Source organism: Pyrgilauda ruficollis, unplaced genomic scaffold (assembly GCF_017590135.1).
Source record: "Pyrgilauda ruficollis isolate IOZ18807 unplaced genomic scaffold, ASM1759013v1 scaffold115, whole genome shotgun sequence".
Classification (NCBI taxonomy): Eukaryota; Metazoa; Chordata; class Aves; order Passeriformes; family Passeridae; genus Pyrgilauda; species Pyrgilauda ruficollis.
The window spans coordinates 1019874-1035111 of NW_024509766.1; the positions used below are offsets into that span (position 1 = coordinate 1019874).

The 15238-nt window shown below is 63.7% G+C and overlaps 2 protein-coding genes across 4 annotated transcripts; both read right to left on the minus strand.

Moving 5' to 3' along the window:
• Positions 1-4352: 4352 nt before the first annotated feature.
• Positions 4353-8445, minus strand: C2CD4C (C2 calcium dependent domain containing 4C). 2 transcript variants are annotated; one of them, XM_041482698.1, is made up of 2 exons: positions 8420-8445; positions 4353-8016 (listed from the first exon to the last, which is right to left on the minus strand). In XM_041482698.1, the coding sequence occupies exon 2, from the start codon at positions 7993-7995 to the stop codon at positions 6733-6735; it is 1263 nt and encodes a 420-aa protein (XP_041338632.1). In that variant the 5' UTR covers positions 7996-8016; positions 8420-8445; the 3' UTR covers positions 4353-6732. The 2 variants fall into 2 exon arrangements, with proteins under 2 accessions (XP_041338632.1, XP_041338623.1); XM_041482689.1 differs by lacking the exon at positions 8420-8445 and adding an exon at positions 8353-8380 and having other exon boundaries at positions 4353-8014.
• Positions 8446-10339: 1894 nt separating this feature from the next.
• Positions 10340-15232, minus strand: SHC2 (SHC adaptor protein 2). 2 transcript variants are annotated; one of them, XM_041482778.1, is made up of 13 exons: positions 15108-15232; positions 14624-14694; positions 14208-14268; positions 13909-14028; positions 13769-13822; positions 13542-13593; positions 13241-13367; positions 12917-13097; positions 12768-12834; positions 12514-12678; positions 12016-12317; positions 11701-11839; positions 10340-11573 (listed from the first exon to the last, which is right to left on the minus strand). In XM_041482778.1, exons 2-12 carry the CDS (start codon positions 14689-14691, stop codon positions 11711-11713), a joined length of 1326 nt encoding a protein of 441 aa, XP_041338712.1. In that variant the 5' UTR covers positions 14692-14694; positions 15108-15232; the 3' UTR covers positions 10340-11573; positions 11701-11710. The 2 variants fall into 2 exon arrangements, with proteins under 2 accessions (XP_041338712.1, XP_041338708.1); XM_041482774.1 differs by having other exon boundaries at positions 10340-11839.
• Between the last annotated feature and the right edge of the window lie 6 nt (positions 15233-15238).

Below are 15238 nucleotides of genomic sequence, written 5' to 3' on the forward strand. Positions count from 1 at the left end.
CCCCCTCCTGCACCTCAGGGATGTGCTCGAGGCACCCCTAAACCCGTCACAAATCCATGATGTGTCCAGACAAGGCTGTGAGCCCCATCTGCCCCAGATGAAGGTCACCTGCCTGATCTGGGGGAGCACCTGGCTGCTCTCTGCTCCAGCTGCTGCTCTGCAGCCACGGCTGCTCCGGGGTCTGCCAGCACTGCCCGGCCAGCCCAGCCTGGCCCTGTGGCACTTGGGGGCTTCCAAGGAATTGCCCCGGTGGCCAGACCTGCTCTTGCCACCCGACGCCTCTCCCGGGAGGTGGGGTGGGCAGGTAGCCAGAGGCAGTGGGAGGGAACAGATTGTCCGCAAAAAAGCGCGTCAGTTCCCGAGCGGCAGCTCGGAGCGGGATCTCCTGAGGGTTTGTACCTTGTTTGTCTGAGCCCGCTCAGAGGGTCTGCGCCTGTTTGAGGACTCTTGTAGCACCATGGTGATGTGGGGCTGGGAAAGGTGAGCCCCCACCCCAGCAGAGGCTGCCAGCAGGACTGTGGAGCTCCGGGTGCTCAGCGGTTTGGGCACTGCTGCGGCCTCGGTCACCTTGAGGATCCCATCCTGCCCAGACTAGGCAAGGAACAGCCCCAGCAAGCACTGCAGATGGTGTACATCCTCCCCTGGCACAGGTGAAACAAACACTCGCCCAGCAGCAGCTCACCTGCGGCTCCTGCCCCTGCTAATTGCAGTGTTCTCACTCCACCGATGTGCTTGATAAGATTAGCAATTACAGAAACCTCATGCGACAATTGGTCTGGGTGAGGAGCCGTGTGAGGGAAATTGGACGGAAGTGCAAATGGGGATTAATTATAACCTGGCAGTGGACAGGTTGGAGGGTTTGAATCTGTGTTTTTATGTATTTCTCAGTGCAACCTCTGGCTCTGCCACGGGTGTGAAGGGTGCCAAGGGCTTCACCACAGCAAAGACGTGCTCGCTGCTGTGAGCTCGGACAGGGATGGGCCTGGGCTGGGATCCCAGTGTGGCCCTGGCACGGGCGAGTGTGGCCGAGGCATTGCTGGAGATCCCTGCCCTGGCTGCTCCCCGCCTGGCAGCTGCCGTTGTTATCTCTATTGCCATGGCAATGCCAGCCCGGCTGTGCCTCCGCCAGGCAGGCGCGGTCCCACGCCAGGCTGGAGCCCCGCTCCCACCACAGCCCACCCTGCTGAACTGCCAGGGCACGGGCAGGGGGGTTAACACAGCCCCAAAACGCTCTGGGGGTGCAGATGGACATGGCCCCTCACCCAGGAGGTGAGGTCTGGGTGGGAGGCAGGGGGAGAAGGAGAGTCTGCACCTGGAACACCTCGCAGCCCTGCCCTGCTGTGCCCAGCCAGGTGCCCTCCACCACAGCAGGACCCCTGTGCCCCACAGCCACCCTGGGCTCAGACACAGCCCCCCAGTAGCCCGTAGCCCCAGCAGCCCCAGCAGAAATACGGATCAGCACCCGGCTGCACTGATATTGAAGTGTTTGCCAGCAGCTGCTGGTGTTTAACAAATCCTCCTGCCTGCTTATTTATGCCATTTTTTTGGCCTCCCAGCTGGGCCTTCTTGACGCTTTGGGAATTTTGCAAACATTTTAAAGGTAGGATTTTGAAGTCCACCAGGCAGCTAGCGAGGAGCAGGTCACTAAAAAGGGTGAGGAGAGGCAGGGAAGATCCTCCACCCTGCTGCTCTCACCTCATCCATCCTTGCATGCTCCCTGCACTCTCCCACTGCAGTTCCTTTTGTTCTGTACATCCACCCTGGCCTCAGCCCCAAGTCAAGGCTGGATCCAGGGGCTTGCATTAATGGTGAGGGGGAGTCCAAAGTGCCCTTTCCCATCCTCTGATTGCCTTTTCCTGGCTATGAAGGCAAGATCTGGGCCCAGGTCCCTGTTGGATTGCCATCCTTAGAGCAGAAGAGCAAAGTGCAAACGGAAAAGCAGCACAGAGGGAGCGTGTGCTGGGGCTGACGGTGCTGGGCAGCTCTGCCCGCCCCACGTACACCCTGGCAGCTGCATTTCAGCACAGTGCCGAGTGCCTCCGGGCTGACAAGGAGCTGGAGGACATCTCTGCTCCCGGCGGGCTCTTGGGACCCCAGCCCGGGGGTTTCCGTGTGCCCTGGAGGAGGAACACAGACTGCTGGGTGCCCGGGGGTGACGCCGCGGTGTCACTCTCCACTGATGTGACTACAAGAGACTCTGGGATTCAATTAAGTTCTGTTTTCCTCCCAGTAACAGTGGGAGTCTCTCCTCTCCCCTTTAAGGCAGACACGCTGCCATGGAAGACAAATGCTTGCAATAAAGCGCTGGAGCGCGGTGCCGGGGGAGGCCGATGCTCCCCGCAGCCCGGTTCGCGTCCGCCGCTTCCCCGCGCCCTCCCCGCGCCTCTGCACACCCGGTCCCGCACCGGCCGGCCCGGCCCAGGTGTCCAGAACCGTGTGGCGGAGTCGCCACGGGCACCCGGCTGGCTCCGGCCGCAGGGCCACCCCCTTCCCCGCGTGGAGCCCCCCCGCCACCGGCCGAGCGTTGCCAGGCAACGGGAAGATGCTTTTCTGACCGAAACGGTAAAATCGGCAGCCGGAGTCGGGGGTGGGGGGAGGGAAATGGCTGGGCTGGGGCTGCCCGCGGGAGCACGCGAGGCTCCCCCAGCCTCAACAGCACCCAAAAAATCCCGAGAGGAGATTTGGCCTTTGCAGCCCTGCTCAGCCAAAACTGGCGAGGAGCCCCGAGCGGTGCCAAGGACAGCGGTGGGCACCGGGACCCCCAGCCTGGCTGCAGGATGGGGCACGGACAGGGTGTCCCCAGCAGGGACAGTCCCGCTGTCCTCCTCGCTGCAGAGCCCTCCAGGGAGCCTTGGCCCTGCCGAGCACCCTGGATGAGATTGAGCCCCTAATTTGCCCTCTCCCTCCCTCCCTCCCTCGCCAGCCATCACGCCATGGCTAAACGAGCTCCAGGCAATTTTCTCAGAAGTTGAGTCCTCGCGCTGAGGGAACACAGGGCTAAAAATAGCCGTGGCCTGCGTGTGCCTCTCACTCAGGTGAGCCTCGCTCCCTCCCTCCGGAAATCAGGGCTCCTGCGCATCCAGCTGCCTCCCCTGCTCTGCCTCAGTTTCCCGCACAGATTGGGCCACCCAAATGTGCACCAGCGCTGTGGCAGCCTCTGGCCCGGGGTCCCGAGGAATCCCTGAGCAGGGGAAATCTCCCAGGGCTCAGACATCTCTTGGTGTGCACAGCAAAGGGCAGAGCTGGAATTTCACCGGGCTGCTCTTTACCTGGGCACCCCCTGACCCGAGGGGGTGCAGTGGGGATGTGTCACCCTCTTCCCCAGCAGCACCTCCCAGTTCAGGAGCTCCTCTCAGCATGACCAAGCCCTCCCAGGTCCAGCGAGGCAGACGCATTTCCTTCCCACGGTGTCTCAATTACAAATTCAGAGTTAAATCTTCCCCCACAAGATACCCCTCTCCGCCCCTCTGGCTGCTTCCAGCACTTCAAATGTTGAACACTTTCCAGGGATTTTCGTGTGCTCAGGCTGACCCCATCCACTCTGGTTCAGACTAACTTAATCAGCCTCATTTTGTTACTAACTGCTGCAGCTTTGGACCTCTAGAAAAAGCATGACTTAAATTATTAGCACCTACCAAGCTGCTTTCACCAACCCTGTGGGGGCCAGAGGTGAGAGAACAGATCTGTTCCCACCCAGCTTCTATAGCTACCAAAAACGACAAATTATCAGAATTGTGGAAATTAGAAAAATGGTATTTAGGTAACAGGCAAACACTCCTCTTTTCTTCAGCAGCATCTGGCTAGGAACAGATTTGGAAGTGGCAGGTGGGGAGAAAAGAAAGCAACCTGAATGCTGTCAGCTGGGCGGGGGGGCCTGGGAGTGGCGAGGACAAAACCATCACCATTTTCTTCATCACCAGTGCTGAGCAGGGCTGCAGGGGTCAGGATGGGGGAGCAGGCGAGGAGGAGGAGGAGGAGGAGGAGGAAGGACACCCACAGAGTGTGGGAAGGGGCTCTCCTTCAGCACAGCCCTGGCTGTGAGCTGGCAATGCCGTGGCTCAGCACAGCCCTGAGTCCCCCCTCGAGCAGGAGCAGCACCTTTCCCCATGTACCCACCTCTCCCCAGGAGATTCACTCCAACCTCACCCCATGGCAGCAGGGAAAGAGCTTCAGAAGCACCCTGAGCCCCTGGAAGTCTGGAAAGGGCAGCAGCACCCACAAGAGCAGTGCTGCTCCGTGTCTGGACAGTGTTGAGGTTCCAGCTCTGCTCCCCCACACAGGGAGCCATCAAGGATAATGCTAGGAAATATCTTGGGGAAAGCAGGAGCCAGGGCCACACCTGCATCTGTTTTAGAAATTACTTTATTGCACTAAAAAGAGGAAATCATCTGTAAACAAACATTCCATTCAGGTATTAATATATTTTTCACTCCAAAAATACATCATTAAATCCAGCCACAGAAATATCAAAGCAGGAACAATAGAAAACGGCTCCAGCAGCAGAGAGACCCATCCAAGCAACAGCCCTGGCTCCCACACCACCAGCCCAGCTCAGAGCGGGGCTCAGAGCAGCTCATCCTGGGGCTCCCTGCATGGTCACACACCCAGCTCCAGCAGGACAGCCCTGGGACAGGCTGGGGTGGGGCAGCACGAGGGTCCCCAGGCCCCTGGGTCTCCCTCTGGGGTGATCCTCAACCCAAGGAGCAGCCTGGGCTCCTGCTCTCAGCATCCCCCTCCCCCAAACCCAAAGGCACACGGTCCTTCTGCGGGGATGTGATGCCCCTCAAACCTCTCAGAGCACCAAAACCTTCATCCCAGCTCCCATTTCCTCCCTTCCTGCAGCCTGTACCCCCCACCCCAGCAGCTCCTGGGTCCCCCCAGCCCCTCACAGGCACAGCACCCCAGGGAGCACGGGGTGAGTGTGCAGGGGCTGTCAGGCAGCAGCCAGCTGGGCAGGGTCCCCTTCCTGCCCCAGACCTCCTCAGGGGCAGGATGTTCACCCCACACCCCGGGATGTGACACCTCTCCCTATCCCCCCCTCCCCAGAGCCCTCACCTGCCCCCAGGATGAGCCAGGGCTCTTGGGGACCAGGGACCATCCCTCGTGCTGGCTCCTGGGGGAGCACAGGGAAACCTCAAGTGGGAAACTCCCTGTGAAGGAGGTGTCAGCTCCTTATGTCCTGCACGTTTTCAACCACAAGCTCAGCAAACAGCCACGATCACCCTGAATCCCCCCGACATGCAAACACGGCGCGGTCAGAACTGTGCCTCGCGTACCTGGAACACATTTACAGACAAAGTAAAAACGCTGCAAAAGATCAGCCTCGGATATAAATAGCCAACACTGAGATCTGCCATCTGCTGCAAAAGGACAAGGAAGGAACATGGACTGCCACCACAGAGGTTAACACAGAGGGGACACGTGTGTGCGTGTGTGTCCACGCGTGCTGCGACAGGATGGGAGCGCTGCAAACCCTGCTCCCTGCACAGAAACATGCAGAGCCCGACACAAAGGGTGACACCACACCAAACAACAACGCAGCGTGTTTTATCCACCCGCAGAAACGCCCCGGCTGGCATCCTCCCCGCCCCCACTGTCCCCAGCCACTCAGCCGGGGTGACAGGGTGGGGTGGGAAGGGTTGGGAGCACCTCGCCCCAAAGGGAAACTGAAAGCCAGGCCAGTCACTTTGGGAAGCCAGATCCTGCTGGGCACAGGAGCTTGGTGGCCCCACAGGACACATCTCTGCTGCCCAGTGGGTGCAGCCACTTGAAAGATCCTCTGCCCTCAGACAAGGGAGGATGGAGGGTTGTGGAGCCTCAGCCTGCACCCCTGCCCAGCCTCACCTGGGATGGCCCCATCACTCAGGGGGGGCTACTCCTGTCACCTCAGCTTTTGTCAGCAAGCACATCTGCTGGGACACTGCCTGGGACCATCCGTGTGCCCAGGGCAAGGGGTGCCAGCCCCCGGCATCTCCCTCCCATGGGTAGGGGAAAGGCACAGGCAGCCTCCTGGATTTGGGCAAACCAAAGCCCCCCAGAGCTCCATGAGCAGCTTCCCACTGGGGGTCAGCAGTGGGGACAGTGCCGGGGTGGGCAGGGAGGGCAGCCCGGGAGGCTGCAGGTGTCAGACCAAGCCAACCTTGCAGCCTCACAAGGCTGGACCGAGTCCAGGAAAGGCTCAAAAGCCACAAACCTGACTCATCCCCCAGGGTGACTGTCCTTGGCCCACTCTCAGGTCACCTCTGCAGTATTTTCTTTGCAGTTTCCAAGACCAGAAACTTGTCTTTTAAATTAAAGCTGCCACCTGACTACAGGTGCTGGGGCTTTGAGAGGTGGCCATAAGTGTGCTACAGAGATTTACCCACCTCCAACCTGCTTGGTGGCAGCCGGAGACCACAGGCACAGGGAGGGAAGAGTCCAATGGGGCTTCTCCCATCCTCCCTGGTGGGGAATGGGCTGGAGGCTCCCCACTTTCTGCTGGGCTCCAGGAGATGCAGCCCCGGGGCAGGACCAGGGAGGGAGCAGGGGCAGAGGCTGTGGCTGCCAGCTGGTGTTGGCAGAGCCCCGCAGCAGCACCATTCCTGGGGACCCCCACACTCTGCCACGACCCCGGCCCTCCTCAGGGGGCCCTTCCAAACCCTCCTCCAGAGGGGCTGGGGGACAGAGCCGGCCGCCCTGCCTCACCCCAGCCCCACAGGTGGGAGGGCTCCCTCCGGGGCTGCTAGCAGGTACCTACAGGCAGGACAGGAGGGCGGTGAGTGGCAGCTCCTTCTCCCCCAGCAGCGTGTCCCGCTTAAGGCTGCTGCCCTTGTTGACCACCTTGAGCTTCAGGGACATCTTCCTGGCGTGGCCGGGGCCCAGCCCATCGAAGAAGAAGTCCTCGTTGAAGACGGGGTTACGGCTGTTCTTGACGATGGTGCTGCGCTGCTTCTGCAGCTTCCCGGGGTTGAGGCACAGCGAGACGCAGCAGTTGATGCTGCGCAGGTCGACGAGGGCATCGTAGAGGTCCTCGGCGGAGACGAGGCGCACTCGCAGCCGGGCGTTGGAGGGGTCGTACTCGGCGGCCAGGCGCAGGCTCCCGCCCCGGCTCAGCCGCAGGCTGTGCTCCCGGTCACGGTCACGGCCCGCGGGCAGGTCCAGGGGCAGCAGGGCGGTGGGAGGCTGCGTCCCGGCCGGGGCGCTCCTGGCACGGCGCTGGGCGCTGGGGCTGGTGTCGGCCGAGCTGTCGTCGGTGGACAGCGAGCTGTTGCGGGCCACCGAGTGCTTCAGCTTGATGACCTTGGACTGGCTCTCCTGGCTGAAGAGCTTCAGCAGGGACACGGAGCGGGAGAGCAGCGGGGAGCCGAAGGGTGAGGACTCTGCTGAGGAGCACGTGTCGCTCTCTCCGCCGCTGAAATACCGGCCGGGGTGCATGAGGGCGGCGCCGAGATCGGCGGGCGTCCGGCGGCCGCTCTCGCCGTTGAGCTTGGCTTTGCGCTGGGCGCTGGGCGAGGTGACGGGCGAGGGGCACAGGCTGCTGTGCTCGCTGTGGAAGAGGGATTCTTTGCGCCGGGTGTGGGGGCTCTCCATCAGCGTGGCAAAGCCGTAGGAGGTCTGAGCCTTGGGCACGTAGGGCAGCGACATGGCCGTCTGTGCCTGCGGGTCCACGTTGGTGCCGCAGCTCCCCTCGGTCCAGTCCTCAGCGGTCTCGATCTGGATGATGTGCCGCCCGGTGGTCCGGGACCGGGAGCGGCTGGACGGGCGGGGGCTGCGCGGGGGCTTGCGCTTGGCCAGGTCCTGTTCTGAGACTGAGGCACCCAGAGCAGCCCCCGCGGGCACCTCGGAGCCCTCAGCCTCGGCGGGTGCCGCGCTCAGCTTGGGCGGGATGAAGAAGTCGGGGATCTTGTCGGGGGTGAGGACGTTGCTGTAGCGGGACCCCCGCGAGGACTCGTCTGTCCCCGAGCCCCGGGACCCGCCGTTCTCCGCCACCCCGCGCAGCCGCTCCAGGAGCCACATGTTGCTGCCGGGTGTGGGGCTGGAAGAGACCCGAGGGGCAACGCTATCACCGGGAACCGGGCACCGGCAGAGGCAGGACAAAGCCGGAAGCCCCGGGAGCGATCAGCGGCACCCGGACCGGGCAGGCGGGGGGACGGGACAAGGACGGGAGGGAACTGGCCGCGCCGAGGGACACGGGGACCCGCCAGCCCGGGGAGGAGCGCGAAGGAACCGGCCGCGAGGAGCGGGGATCGGGGACCCGGGGGACGGGGACCCGGCGGCGCCGAGGGATGCGATGGGACGGGGCAGACGCGACGCGACGCCGGGACCGACCGACCGGCGCCGCCGCGAGCGGGACGTTGCCGGGAGCCGCCGCACCTGGAGCGGAGCCGCCGCCGCCACCGCAGCCCGGGCGGGGCGGGCGCGGACGCGCTTTTATACGGCGGCGGTGGCGGCGGCGGCTCCGCTCCCCGTCCGCGCCGCCGCCGTAATCCTCCGAGTGCGGCGCCCCCACATTTCTGCTCTCCGCGCGTGGCCCGACCGGGGCTGGAACCGGGACCGGGACCCCGACCGGGCGGGACCGGGACTGGGACAGTGAAGCCCCGGGGTGCTGATGCTCGGGAGGTGCAGGAACCAGAGCCCGGGATACCCGGCCGTGTTCTCACGGGAGTGTCGGGTTTGGGATGGGGCCAGGAGTGGAATCGGGACGGCAGCAGCCCCGGTCCGCCCCTCCCGCCCTCCCGGTGCCCCCAGTCCGCAGCGCGGTCGTTCCCCTCTGGGAGCAGCCGCTTCCCACTCGCTGCTCTTGATCTCAAAGCACTGAATGAAGCCAGCAGCGTGTCGGGGCTGAGGAGTTGCCTCATCGAGTGGTTTAATATTGCTCTGGAGGAGCTGGGGGGGCAGTGCCACATGTCACTCTCCCCCATGTCACACAACCCGCCAGCCCCTGGAGGGATGCGGTGAGGGCTGGGGACACCGGGACAAAACGTCAGGAGGGTTCACGGGAGCATCACCTAGCCCCGGTGTTGCGGGGGGTCGGGAGAATCAAGCGAGTGATCGGGCCCAGCCCCGGTGCCCGGGGATGTACAGCCTTGGGGACAGGGATGCACCGAGAGGGACAGTGCCACAAAAGGGTCAGGCGGCTGTTCCTTGCTAGCTGCTGCCCTGTGAGTGCCATCAAGCTGCGGGAAGCACCATCACTCCCCAGCAGTGCAGGGCTGGCAGTGCCGGCCAGGAAGAACAGCCTGGTGCGGTGAGCGCCTTCCGCGGGGGCTGCTGCCGGAGGCCTCGGCTCCCTCCGCATTCGCACTTGGAGCTGGTAAAAAGAGGAGTCCGGCCGTGCCGAACCACACCGAGCGCTGGGATGTCGCAGGGACAGCAGCGGGGAGGGGATGGTGATGTCCTGGCTGCACCCTGGGCTCTGACTGCGGGATGCCGAGCCGGGTTCCGCAGGGAGGAGAGGGCAGATGGAGCCCGGGGGAGGAGGACGAGGCTCACGGAAGGGGAAGCTGGTGAACAAAAGGCCGATGTTTGCTTTTCCTCCACCCTGCGAAACTGCGGGTAAACAAGGTGCAGAGATGGTTGAGTTCCCTTGAGATAACAAAGAGCGCTGGGGCCGGGCCAGCTCTGCCCGCACGGCTCGGGGCCGGCGCCTGCAGGGCACGGAAGGGAGCAGGGAGCTGGGAGCTGCCCGGCTCCGGCAGGGTTGGGGACGCTGGCAGGGGCTGGCAGAGCTGGGGACATCGCTGGTGGAGCCGGCAGTGTGCTACCACCTGCTGGAAGCTGGGAAGGAGGGAGACCTGCTATGGGAAAGGATTTGTGCAAGGACGCCCTGAAAAACCGAACTGGGCGTGTCTGTGGTCTGCACATTTGAGACTAATGCTGGGGACGGGTTGGTCAGCGAGATCTCCAAAGCCCTGGGAGAGCAAGGAGGCCACGTTCTCTGCAGCTGCTCTTCTGTGGCTTCCAAACCTTCCCAAAACAACTCAGCCTTCCCATCACAGGGGCTGAAGAAGCCGCAGCCCTTGAACCCAGCTCTGGGTTGAGGCACAGAGCCCCCTGCACCCATTGGCACCACACATCAATCTCAACCAAAGTGGTTAAACCCTGAAACAACCGCCCCACCAGCCCTTCATCCCTTCAGGGCAGCATCCCCGGGGCTGCAGGGCGAGGCCCCGCCAGCAGGTGAAGCACACGGGCTCGGTTCTCCAGCAGTGAAATAAGAAAGTCGGCGCCCTCACTGCCTTTCCCTGCCTCTATTGAGGGAACAGTGCAATTATCTTTGCAGACGCATCACTCCACGACAAAAAATAGCAGCTGAGATGGAAGCACCACGTCCCCACGGAATCCAGCTATCAATGGAAAATTACGCATTCATTACTGGGCTTTATTTAGGGGCTTATTTTATTCATTGGCTCAGCTGGCACTGGCCAGCCTGGGCGCCGTGTCTGGCAGAGGCCGTCCCCAGCGAGGGGCTGAGGGTGCTGGGGTGACCCTGCTCCTCGAGGTGGGTGCTGGCAGCAGCACTGGGCACGCAGACAGAGCCAGGACAGGCCAGGACTCTGCTGGACCCCCCGGCTGGTGTGACACAGGAGCCACAGCCAGGCCCACCCATGGCTCTGGCTCTGCTGACTGCCACCACAGCTCGGCTTGTGTCACTCAGAGCCACCCCAGGAGGCCCAGGGGTGGGTGGCCATGTGCTGCTCCAGGTGGAGGCAGGAGGGGAGCTGGCAGCAGGAGCCAGCAGGGCAGGGAGCTGCCAGGTGTGAGGAGGAGGAGAGGCCGTGCAGGGCCAGCCCTGGGTGCCAAAGGCCACTCTGAAGGCAGGGGGACACTGGGTGATCCATGGGGGACAGGGTGACCCAGAGGGGCAGAGATAAGTGTGACTGGACAGGATGGGTTGGCCAAGGTGAGACCAGGCAGGAACTGGTGAGGATGGAGACCTGTTCCAGCACCATGCCCAGGGGTGGCATGAACTTGTGTTCCTTGCTCATTTTCAGGTTTAATTAGAAATGTATTCCAAACCACAAACCCGTGCCCAGAACCAGACACAGGGCAGGTAAAGGGGGTGTGATGCCACAAAAACCTGCCAAACCCCAAGCTGGCCAGGGGGCCCCCACGGACCATGGGACACCTCATGAGGCAGTGCCAGCAGCTCAGCCCTGCCCTGCACCTTCCCGCTGTAGCTTCACCCAGGCCCTGGCCTGGGGAGGGCTGCAGGGGCTTGGGGCCACATGGAGCATCATGTGGCAGCCACTCCTGGGGAGAATCCAGCTGAAAATGGCTGTCCCCAACAGGAACATCCAACAGGAGCATCCAAGAGATGGTTGTGCCTGGCCCCACGGGCAGAGCCAAGCCAGGGCCTACAGCAATATCCACCAGCCCCCATTCCAGTGCTGGGGCAAGTGGGGGCAGCCCTGCCTGGGATGGCTTCAGGCTCCATCCCTCCTGCTGAGGCCATTGAGCAGTTCCCACCCCATTTCACCTGTAGGTGTGGAATTAAATGTCTTTGTGTCCAGCTGGGCAGGGCACCCCATGCAGATGATGGAGGTAGGCAGCAGCCAGGGAGGACCTGCAGGGCCAGGGACCACACAACCTCACTGGGGAGGAAAATGGGGAGCCTGACCCTGGAGTCCAGGCACAACTGGAGAAGGGGAGCACAAAAGGACCCCAGTTTTGCCGTAGAGTGAGTCCAGAGCCAAGGGAACAGGTCGGGGACTCACGTACCCCCTCGGCATCACTGCTTCCTCTGTACAACCTGGCGGAGGTGCAGCTCGCTCTCTGCTGCCACGATGGGCTGCTCGTTCTGCCGGTGGTGGCTGATGAGGTGGCTGATGCTCTCAAACAGCACGTCCTTGGTCCTTACCTGGCACCAGGGCACAGTGGTCCTCAACTCAGCAGAGTTGCTTCTCATACAGCACAGTGTAACACCCCGTGCCTGCCCACGCCTGCGTCCCCCATCGCCCACCCCACACCCCACCCCTACCCCAGCCCCAACTGCCCACCCTGTGCCCTGCCCTCAGCCCCGTGCCCTGCCCTCACCACTCCCTCGGGATCCACCAGCAGCAGGTGCTTGGGCTGCCCGCTGTGCATGCCGGTCAGCACGTACTGCCCCGGGTTGGTCAGGCTGTCCCGCACCAGGAAATCCCCGTCCATCTGCAGGAGCCTCTCAGCATCCCGCCGGCTCATCTTCCCGTGGTACCAGGGCTCCTTCCGGAGCTGCTCCTCCGTGGGGGCGATGGGGGCCTTCCGTGTGGGGGGGCTGGGCCACTGGTCTTCAATGGGGGGGCTGGTGGCACCCCCTGCAATGCACTCGTGGAGCTTCAGGGCGTCCTCGAACGGCCCTGTGGGATCCAGGGGTTTGGGGTGTTACACCCAGGGCACGAGGCTGGGCTGTGGACAGACCCCAGCTCACGGCCCCCAGAGCACTGCAGGGCACTGCTGTGGACTCAGCCAGTGCCAGCACCTCTGGGGCTGTGGTGGGTGACCCAGACAGCTTGACTGCCCCACAGCACCGTTTCCCCTGGGGCAGTGGCTTACTCATGTCAAAGAGGTCCTTTTTGGGGCTCTCCTCCGCCGCCCCATGAGCCACCAGCTCGGGCTCCCAGGCGTCCAGGCTCTGCGTGTTCACGTACATGTGCTCCTCGTAGTCCCGTGGCCCCAGGGTGTGGCTGTCTGCCTGCAGGTACCCGTCGCAGGGCTGGCCTGCGAGGACAGCCATCACCACTGGCCAGGACTGGGCAGAGTCACAGGAACCCCCCCAGCTCACGGCTTCCCCCCACAGCAGTACCCACCCTGGCTCTCCAGGTCCCAGGGTGGCCCCAGCTGGATGCTCGGGTCTCGTCTGGCTGCTAACCCACCCTAGGAAAGGAGGCAGTAAGAGCGTTGGGGGGGCCTGTCTGGACCCCCAGAACAAGGCCAGCAGTGGCTCTGAGGGGCTCACCTGGCTAGGGGGCACGGAGCTGGAGGGCTGAGTGCGGACGTGGCCCAGGGCTGTGCTGTGGCGGAGCCGGGAGTCAACCAGGCCCCCCGGGGGGGGCTCCTTCCCTGGGATGCTGTTGTAGTAGTCGTGCTCAGCCGCCTCCTCATCCTCCCCCCAGGCTGACTCCTCTGCAGCCAGCGCCCTGCAGCAGGGATGGGTGAGCTGGGGACACCCTGCCTGGCTCAGAGCATCCCCACACCCTGCAGTGACAGGGGTTCCCAGAGGCAGCCCCAGGCAGGGGACATGCCCGGGACAGGGGTGCAGCAGGGCCCCCCACCCCCCTACCTCTCTGGGGGTACCACCACCTTGGGGGGGCTGTGCAGGTACTGCTTGAAGCGCAGCTCAAAGGCCTGTCCCACCGTGCTGATGACGCTCTGCGCCAGCCCCTCGCAGCACTCCAGGATGTGGCAGGCTGTGGACAGACAGACAGACAGACGGATGGTTTGAGTGTTTCCCCCACGCTGCCTTCGCTGCACCAGGACCACCCTGAGCCACCCCTCGTGTTCCCCAGCAGGGATCTCCTCCTCCAGCCTCCCACACCGTGCATCCCCCCTCCAGAGCCCCCAGGCGTGGAGGCCGGTGTCACCTCTCTGGTTGATGGGGTCCTTGGCGACATAGGCCACGTAGTCCGTGGTATCCTGCAGACAGAGGGGGAGATCAGCACTCATGTCCTGCTACTCTGTGAGGAGCAGAGCTGGAGATGCCAGGGTGAGAGAACAGCTCAGCCCCAGCCCTGTGTCCTGACCCAGGCCAGGCCACCCTGTGCTCAGCTGGCAGTCCCTGTCCCCAGCACTCCGGGTGTGCGTGACTCACCATGTCCCCACCAGAGGCGAAGGAGATGGACTGCATGTGGTGGTTGGCGATGATCTGCACGGGGAACATGGCCCAGGGGGGCATTAGCAAAGGGGCTCACAGGCTGGCAGGCAGCAGCACTGTGTGCCAGGAACACTCACCTGGCGCGTGGTGGGGATCATGAGGTTCAGCCCATCAACGGAGATGTTGACAGCGATGCTCATGCCAGCGAAGTGCAGGTTGCTCTTGCCCAGGATGGAGAACAGGGCTTTGTTGGGAGCCTGACAGGGGAGAGGATGGTGGGGGCAACGAAGACCACCAGGACCAGGCTTCATCGGGTGAATGAGGAAAGGGAAGGTGCCCCAAGAGGCTGCAGGCTCACAAACCAGAGAGGCACCCTAGTGCCCTGTCCCACAGCCTTGGCTGGTCCCAGGGACGGCCAAGATGAGTGGAAACTCACCTTCTTCTTCCAGATGCCCTTCACACCTGGCACTGCCTCATACAGTCTGTTGATGGCTTCCCTGCAATGGACAGACCCTGGCCTGGTCACTGCTCCAGACCCCAGACCTTCCCAGCTGCCTTCCCCGCACATTGCTTCCCCCCACGGCCCCGGGCACCGCAGCCTCCCCGCAGTGCTGCCCCACGTCACGGCCCCGGTACGTAATCCCGGCTGGGGCCACCTCCCTTCTCCTCTTTCCACCCATTGATCTGCAGCAGTGCCCTTCGCCCGTGTCCCTGCGTGCAGGGTGGGCCCTGCAGGGCACGGCTCCCCCGTGCTCCCCTTGCTGCACAGGGCCCTGGAAGGGGGACCACCCAGGGCCACCAGGGGCTTGGGGTGGCTCTGGGGTGCAGGGGAGTGGGAGTGCAGGGCCGTACCTGGTGACCTGTGTCCGGGTGTTGAAGTCGAGGGACCTCATGGAGCGCAGCACCTCGATGCACCCCATGTACTGCGGGGGGAAAGCAGCACAGCAAGGCAGGCAATGGACAGGAGAGGCCGGGTGTCAGGGACACCTTCCACAGCAGCTCAGCAGCTTTCACCCCCCACCCCAAAATGCCCCATCACATGCCCAGACCCTGTGCTAAGACCCCACAACCTCATCTGTGTGCTACAGCCTGTGATGCCTCGCAGGGGCTGATAACGCTGGAGTCCCAAGGTGGGCTCCACGGCCCAGCAAGCCCCTGGGGCTCGGCCCCATCACGGACGTGATGTGTCGGGGGCGGCTGCCCCGGTCCAGCCGTGGCGGGGGGACTCGAGCGAGGGCTCTGCCCGCAGCCTTCGGGAGGAGCGGCCGAGCCCCGCACACGCCCGGGACCGGGGTCTCCGCGCCCTCCCGCGTCACCGGGCTCCGGCGGGACTTACCCGGACAATGTAGGAGACGCCGGGCCCCAGCACCCGCTCGTCGGGGTGCAGCCAGCCCTGCGCCGGTTTGCGGATGAAGCTGCCCTTGCGGCTCCACTCGTCCCCGCCGGGCCGGGCCCCCGCCGGCGCCG